This window comes from Lucilia cuprina, chromosome 6 (assembly GCF_022045245.1).
Source record: "Lucilia cuprina isolate Lc7/37 chromosome 6, ASM2204524v1, whole genome shotgun sequence".
Classification (NCBI taxonomy): Eukaryota; Metazoa; Arthropoda; class Insecta; order Diptera; family Calliphoridae; genus Lucilia; species Lucilia cuprina.
Window position 1 is genome coordinate 53,923,341 of NC_060954.1, and position 8,270 is coordinate 53,931,610.

The 8,270-nt window shown below is 30.6% G+C and overlaps 2 protein-coding genes and 1 long non-coding RNA gene across 3 annotated transcripts in view; 2 read left to right on the plus strand and 1 right to left on the minus strand.

Annotated features, from left to right (window-relative positions):
- Positions 1 to 4,103, plus strand: part of LOC111676908 (centrosomal protein of 135 kDa) — a 6,662-nt gene extending 2,559 nt beyond the window's left edge. Inside the window, exon 3 of the mRNA XM_023437918.2 lies at positions 3,409 to 4,103. Coding sequence (XP_023293686.2) covers positions 3,409 to 4,003 — 595 coding nt within the window. The 3' untranslated portion in view covers positions 4,004 to 4,103. The remainder of the gene's footprint in view (positions 1 to 3,408) is intronic.
- Positions 1 to 8,110, minus strand: part of LOC124420805 — a 51,683-nt gene extending 43,573 nt beyond the window's left edge. Inside the window, exon 1 of the long non-coding RNA XR_006941384.1 lies at positions 7,260 to 8,110. This is a non-coding gene — a long non-coding RNA (uncharacterized LOC124420805). The remainder of the gene's footprint in view (positions 1 to 7,259) is intronic.
- Positions 4,330 to 4,902, plus strand: LOC111676909 (neuropeptide SIFamide). Its single transcript, XM_023437919.2, has 2 exons — positions 4,330 to 4,603; positions 4,674 to 4,902. The coding sequence occupies exons 1-2, from the start codon at positions 4,468 to 4,470 to the stop codon at positions 4,760 to 4,762; spliced, it is 225 nt and encodes a 74-aa protein (XP_023293687.1). The 5' UTR covers positions 4,330 to 4,467; the 3' UTR covers positions 4,763 to 4,902.
- Positions 8,111 to 8,270: the final 160 nt, after the last annotated feature.

Genomic DNA, 8,270 nt, shown 5'->3' on the forward strand with positions numbered 1-8,270 from the left:
TCTAGTCTATAGTATAGACTAAAGTCTAGTCTATAGTATAGACTAAAGTCTAGTCTATAGTATAGACTAAAGTCTAGTCTATAGTATAGACTAAAGTCTAGTCTATAGTATAGACTAATGTCAAGTCTATAGTATAGACTGTTGTATAGACTAAAGTTTAGTCTATAGTATCGACTAAATTCTAGTCTACAGTATACCCAAATGGTTGAACTATAGTCTAGTCTATATTCTGAACTATAGTATAGCCTTTAGTGTGGACTATTGTCTAGTCTATAGGCTGAATTATTTTCTATTCTATAGACTGAACTATAGACTCTTTTTATAGTCCGTAGTACAATAGTATGCACTATTGTCTAGTTTATAATCTCAACAGCAATCTAGTCTATAATTTATTCTATAATCTTTACTATAATATTTTCTACGTTATAGACAATAGTGGATTATAGTACCACAGTACAAAAATTTCTCGAACAACCTTCGTTATTAATAAATATTTAAAAAAATCTATTTTAAAATTATGAGATTTGTTCGTTTTATCCTATATGACAGTTTTTTGTAACTATAATTTTTCCTAAAATAAAGATACATAGATTTACTACAACTTCAATATAACGTTCATACAAGTGCAAGTAAATCACGTCTCTGAACAATTTATTTGTCTTTATATTTTATTGTAAATATTTTGAAAAAAAAAACTAAAGTAAAGATGCCTTCATCATTATTAAAATATCACAACAAATACAACCTACTCGCACTAAAATCGATCGACTCGCTAAATACCTTTACAAACAGAACAAACGCAGACAGACAGACAGACAGACAGACAGACAGACAGATACGCGGACAGACACTCTAAAGATCAGTGTTGTTAAATGTTGGACCAGAGGAGTTTGTGGGTTTTTTTTTCACTATTTTTACTTTGTTTCATTGCTGTGGTTGTTGTAGTTGTTGATCTTGGTAAATTTCAATATTTAATTCTTTTGAAAAACTACACGTTTAAAAGGGTTTTGTCGGCTTTTCTCTACACACATGTACATATGTATGTAGACATATGGACTTAACTCATCTCAAGTCAACTTTATCTTGAGTCGCGACTAAAGTCATCTCACACATTTTAAGAACACAAAAAAATATATATTTATTTGAAGAACATTTTAGCATTCTACAAGTTGGACGACAACGTCAACAACAAAATCTTCAGCAATGGGGGTTGCACTCAACAAAGTTGTATAACTTTACGTGTTGCGTCTTCATGTGTTGCATGTTTATTATTTGTTTGGTAACACAATGTCTTTAGCCAGGCTTAAACTGTACATGAGTAGGATGTCTTTCAGTTAAAACACAAGAATCCATTTATGCTGCCATTGTATGTGTTAAACTATAAATTAAACATCTTTCCAACAAATTGGTAGTTTTTGGTATGTTTCGTTCGACTTTTCGATAAAAATTTATTTTTAGAAAAATATTAATTCAAGTACATTCATATAAACATACTAACACGTACGAAGAGAGAGAGAGAGAGAGACAGAGAGATATTTATAAAATTTATGACCAATTGGTATTCCATGCTTGACTACTAGATGTCAGGGGTATTGATAATAACACGTCCTGTTGAATTAAATTATGTTGAAGATTTTTTACACCAGATACGAGGAGTAGAGAATAAAATGTATACGATTTAGGTCTGTTATTCGAATAAAAATTAGTCGATTAATCAAGGAAAAGAAAATTACTGCAACGAACAATGAATTTATTACTGGTTAAATAGTATTGCGGGAAAAATTTTTATTGGAAGTAAGTGGACCTACATACATAGATCTAGTTTTGTCTAGACTAAAGTCTATTCTATAGTTTTGACTATAATCTAGTCTAAAGTCTGGACTTTAGTCTTGTCTAAAGTCTAGTCTATAGTTTTGACTATAATCTTGTCCATAGTCTGGACTTTAGTCTTGTTTACAGTCTGGACCACATGGTCTTATAGTTAGTCTGTACTATAATCTAGTCTATGGACTGGATTATAGTATTGTATGTAGGATTTTAGTCTTATATATGGGGTGGACTAGGGTCTAATAAGATAGACTATGGTATAGTATATAGTTTGGACTATTTTCTTGTCTTGACCTTGGTCTGGTCTGACCAGTCTATAGACAGGTTTTTAGTTTTAAAAATAGGCTGGGCTATGGTCTTATAGTCTGTACTATAACCTAGTCTATGGACTGGATTATAGTATTATATATATGATTATAGTCATATATATTGGGTGGACTAGGGTCTAATCAGATGGCCTATGGTATAGTATATAGTTTGAACAATTCTCGAGTCTTGACCTTGATCTATTGTCAAGTCTGACTATAGACTATTCGGAACTATAGTCTAATCTAAGATACACATCATTGTCTTCTCCATAGTCTAGTTCATAGTTTGGACGTCACACTGAACCCTAGCATAGCCGATAGTCTGGACTTAAGTCTGTCCATGTTATGACATAATTGCCGTTATGTTATACACAAATAAAATTTGACCACTTATTGTCAACGAGGTCTTTCCTCTAAGCACAGTTATGAATGTAATAAATCTGAACTCATATTTATGTACATATTCTATATTAAGATTTTACAATAACCTTGAATTAATTCGTATAGAAACTCAACTCTACTACAACTACATCTACATCAATATAGTAGTAACTCAATTCATAATCCATAGAACTTCAAAACACCCACTAGATTTTAGCACTTTTTTCTTTTTTGTTTATATTACTTTAGAAACCAGAATTTTTATACGTTCATACATATCAAAACGCCTTCTTAGAAATCATAAAATTATTTACATTCATTCATACATGTGCATAAATTAATTACCAAACATCGAATAATATTTAGAGAAACAGCAAAGTCGACACACGATCGACGACTCGAAGCCACCAACATTTATATGACTAATAAAATAATGGATGAAAAAATTGTCTAATGTTTGTAGTAGAATTTTTACACAAATTTAAAAACGAAAAAAAACGGAACAGTGGTACTAAAGGGAATATTTGAGCAGATTTGCGCATGTTCACAGATATGGTTACAATACAAAATTTCACATATAACGTACTGCATTAGATCTAGAACTTGATTGAACTAGAACTGAACTAGAACTGAACTAGAACTGAACTAGAACTGAACTAGAACTGAACTAGAACTGAACTAGAACTGTACTAGAACTGAACTAGAACTGAACTAGAACTGAACTAGAACTGAACTAAAACTGAACTAGAACTGAACTAGAACTGAACTAGAACTGAACTAGAACTGAACTAGAACTGAACTAGAACTGAACTAGAACTGAACTAGAACTGAACTAGAACTGAACTAGAACTGAACATATTTACTTTATTTTAAAATTTACCTACACTTTAAGATTCCTCAAATCTAAAATCGTAATTCTCGAAGAAGATCACGAACGTATATCCCATGAAATGGCCAAACAAAAGAATTTACTAGACAAAACATTAGATCACACAAAAACCATAGAACAGCAGAGAGATCAAGCCAATGCCAAAAACATCTCACTAACAGAGCAGTTGGCAAAAACTGAAAAACAACTGGAAGAAACTAATCGGCGTTTAAAGGAACGCAGCCTAGAACAAAGTGCTCAACATAGAGAACTGGAAACGGCAAAACGTGAATTAAAACTTTTAACACAAACTAATAGCAACCTGGAGAAGAGACTCTTTCGAGCCAATGAGGAATTGGAAAATACACGTAAAACATTAGGCATAATGAAAAATGCCGAACGAGAACAAAAGGAAGCGATGAGAACTGAAACCGAAACGAAAGATAAACAGATAAAGGGCTTGAAAAAACAAAGAGCAGATTTATTAAATGCCTATAAAAAGCAATTGTTTTTAATTGATAATCTAAAAAGACAAAACATATGTCTGGAACAAGCGAAAATGTTGGATTTTAGCGAAAAAGAATTCTGCAAAATTCTAGATTGGAATGTCAAGAAATAGAATAAAAGAAATGTATTTTTAGAAAAAAACAAACTTTAAGCGTTGAAATATAAAAAATGTTGTTTATGTCTGAGAAGTGGCCTTGTAATAAAAATAATAATTAAATATATCCTGTTTATTAAATTATAATAAACCAAAAACAATTACGTGGAGGAGAAGTATCTATGTTCAAGTACATTATCACTTATGAAAGTGTTTATGCTACAACCACCCTTTTTGTCAATTATATTTTCATGTTTCAATTTATTTTCAATTATCCTGTGTAATATCCTTAGAGACAATAAGTGTTTATATTAATATAGAAAGATTATACTTTATTTTGCTGCTCCTTTTTGGGAAATTTTAGTATAAAAGCCTTTTCAACAGCCATCGAAAGCATCAGTTTCTCTCAGCATCTACAGCTCAAAGCATCTTTCGGTCTTCGTTCAGTAGTCGTGTTTTCTTGCTCAAAGGATACTATCAAAATGTTCGCTCTACGTTTTTCCGTCTGTCTTATTGTCATTGCCTTCATCATGGCTGTGGTTATGTTGAACTCCAGTGAGGCTGCTTACCGTAAGCCCCCTTTTAATGGCAGCATTTTCGGTAAACGTAATAGCGTTGGTAAGTAAATGGCACAATTTTCTTTTCTTTAAAAATTTGTTTTAAATTTTTGGTTTTTACCCCTTTTTAGAATACGATAATGCTAAGGCTGTTACCGCCATGTGTGAAATAGCCATGGAAGCTTGTCAGTCCTGGTTTCCCCAACCCGAAAGCAAATAACTTCAAGGACTAGAGATCGATAATGTTTAACTAATATTTGGCTAATGATTTGGAATTATAATTTTTGTACTTATAAAATATATAATATATCGATATGAATTTGTAATTATAATCAACAGTTATATTTATCTAATATGTATAACCAAATAAAGTCTCTATTAAGAATTGAAAATTTAATAATTAAAAGATCTTTTTATTTCTAAACGATTATGAAATATAACTAACGAAGCTAACTAACTAACTAATTAACTACCTAACTAGCTAACTAGTTAACAAGCTAACTATCTAACTAACTACCTAACTAACTAACTAACTAACTAACTAACTAACTAACTAACTAACTAACTAACGAACTAACTAACTAACTAACTAACTAACTAACTAACTAACTAACTAACTAACTAACTATCTATCTAACTAACTCATTCACTAACTAACTAACTGGTGCGGTTCGGAAGTGGTGAATTTGACATGGAAGTCCAAGTGCTCCTAGTTTAAGTCCCGTGAAATCTTTATGGAATACCAGCCCATACAAAACTTACGTTAAAAAGTTAAAATACAAATAAAACCTCTTTCCCAGTGTGAATCAGGTCTAAGAATACGAACTAGGGACTTCGGTTTGTTACTTAAGCCTTTACACGATCACACAAGTAATATGATCTGTCTAAATTTTGTGTAGAAGAGTACGGAGTGGGACGCAATATGTAATGAAACAATCAAACATTGAGAGAGATTACGGCTGGAAAATTTGACAGTCGTATGGCTCTCTATTTATTTTTTGAAATGATTCAAAAAAACAAGCAGGTCGCATTAGATCAGGGATGTACTTTTATGTTAACACATACAAAATAAAGTGAAACAGCTGTTTCCATCTTACTTTGTTATTGTTTCATACCAATCGTGTAAACACAAAATAAATAAATCGTACGACTTTTATTCTCTTTTTGTTATAAGGATGGAATTTCATTTTACCTTTTCATTAGACTTTACGTACATAAAGTGTGATCGTGTAAAGTGGCCTTTAAATGTTCTACTCATCGCACCACTGCTTTTTTATAGCGCGTCAAATAATAGTTTTCAGACACAAATTTAACATTTTCTTTTTGCAAAACACAATACTTAACATGCAATTAAATAAAACGTGCAAATCATATTAAAAAAAGTCATTACCGGATTACTTCAAAGTAATGCCGACGGTAATTAGAAGTATGTGGTTATAGAAGTACAACCCATTACCGAGTTTTTGCTGGGAAGGTATTCTAGCCGAATACTATTGAGCCGAATATGAGTTTCTTATGTTTTCCCGACGTAAATCATCATGTTTTCGAAAGTTTAGGCATCACTAGTCTATGATATCAAAACTAGGTTGGAGTTAATATTGTAGTAGCTCCGCGCATTTCCCTAAAACCATGCTGGTGACGACTTAATGTCGAAAGGTCAACTTGGGGAAGGAAACGTTTCATTTTTGAATAAAATAAAATGTATTATTGGGTGATAGGTATGATCCCATGACCATTATCTCGATTGTTTAAGAATTGATTGATTCGAATCAAAAACATCTGAAATTAATAAAATCCCAATAAAGTAAAGAACAAATCCCAACAAACTATATCGAAAACGTGAGATTGTTAACATACAAATACGAAAGATATCCATTTAAATTACTTCTAAGAGCGGGGGTTTGAGTTGGCAATCAAATACAAATTAATAATCAGATTAGTTAAGCTAAAAATAAATTGATTCTGATATTATTCGCCTTTAATGTAGGGTTCTATAAATCAACTTTCGAAAAGTCGAAATCGACTATTTTGTTCCAAAAAAAGGCGAAAACTCGACTATCGTCTGTGAAAAAAGTTGAAAAGTCGACTTTGGAAATAAGTCGAAAATAGTCGGAAAAGGTCGAAAATAGTCGAAAAGTTGAAAGTAGTCGAAAAGTTGGAAAAAGTCAAAAATAGTTAAAGTCGGAAAAAGTCTAAAATAGTCGAAAAAAGACTTAAATAGTCAAACATTCGAACATAGTTGAAAATTGAAAAAAAAAATCCGAAAAAGTCGAAAATCGTCGACAAGTCTGAAATAGTCGGAAAAAGTCAAAAATAGTCGAAAATAGTCAAAAAAAAGTCGGAAAGTATAAAGTCGAAAAAAGTCGAAAAGTCGACTATTTATAAAAAAGAAGACAAATGCAAATGTAATATGAAAATTAATGAAAACTTAAGTTTAAAACAAAAAATATTGTGAAGTCCACAATTTTTTTTTTTTGCATCAGCTGTTTACACTTTTGCATTTCTTGTTGTAGTTTAAACCACCTCGATTGGGCGCTTAAACTAGCAAACAAAATTAACTAATTGAATACTCAAAAATAACTTTGGAGGATTAATTTTAATTTAATCATTCACCTAAAGATTAGCTCTTACAGTTTAATCTGGTTTGTCACCAGATGTCATCTCCAACAAATTACATCCAAAAACTACATTTTTATAAACATGGAAATCTCACTTACCTTCCATTTAAATTTCCAACTGAAACTGATTTATCCTAGCTGCTGATGCCAATTATATTTTGAATTTCTTTTCTTATCCTTTTAATTTTTCAATTTAAATGCCATGTTATGCAAGATTTTGGAATTTTGAGTAAAATTTATAGTTTATTTTAGCTTTAAATATATAAAAAATAAGAATAATTTATAGAATTAAACTTAAGAATAAAATGAATTATTTTAAGATAGTGTAATGCAGCACATAATGTGTAGAGAAGAAGAATAACACTAAGATATATGTTGAAATATAAAATATACAATACAAGCAATTGTTTTTTGTTTGTTTTTCAATAAAATTGCGATAATTTTGAAGTTAGAGATACAATTAATTCAGTTCTTTTCATTTTGTTCAATCAACTTTAAACTACATTTACTAAAACTTTTTAACAACAGAAGGACTAACTCAACAAGTTTTAATTTGAAAAAGTTATTGAAGAATTGTTTTAAATATATACTAAACTACTTAATAGATTTTTATTAACTTACCCCTCAATATATGTGAGTATTTAAAATAATTTACGCTTGCATCTGATTAAAGTTTCTTGATAATGTCTGAAACCATTTTAAAACAATCCTCGAACTAAGTAATTTATATTTGCCACAAATGAAAAAGAAATCTTGCTAAAATTTTGGTACTTGTATCTTGTGAATCTTTCTGCTTAAAATTAAAAGTGTTCGATATAGTTTAATTAGTTGTTTAATTGTTTAAATCTAATTAATTTTATTAATTTTGGGCACTGTGCGGCGTCTTTGGCGCAATTCACTTATGTATTTACGTAAATATGTCATATAGTCGGTCATGAAAGTGGTGTAAGCCTAAAAAAGAGAAAAAATATTGTAAAAAATTAATGATTTTTGACAAATTTGAAATTTGAACTAAAACTGAACTAGAACTGAACTAGAACTGAACTAGAACTGAACTAGAACTGAACTAGAACTGAACTAGAACTGAACTAGAACTGAACTAGAACTGAA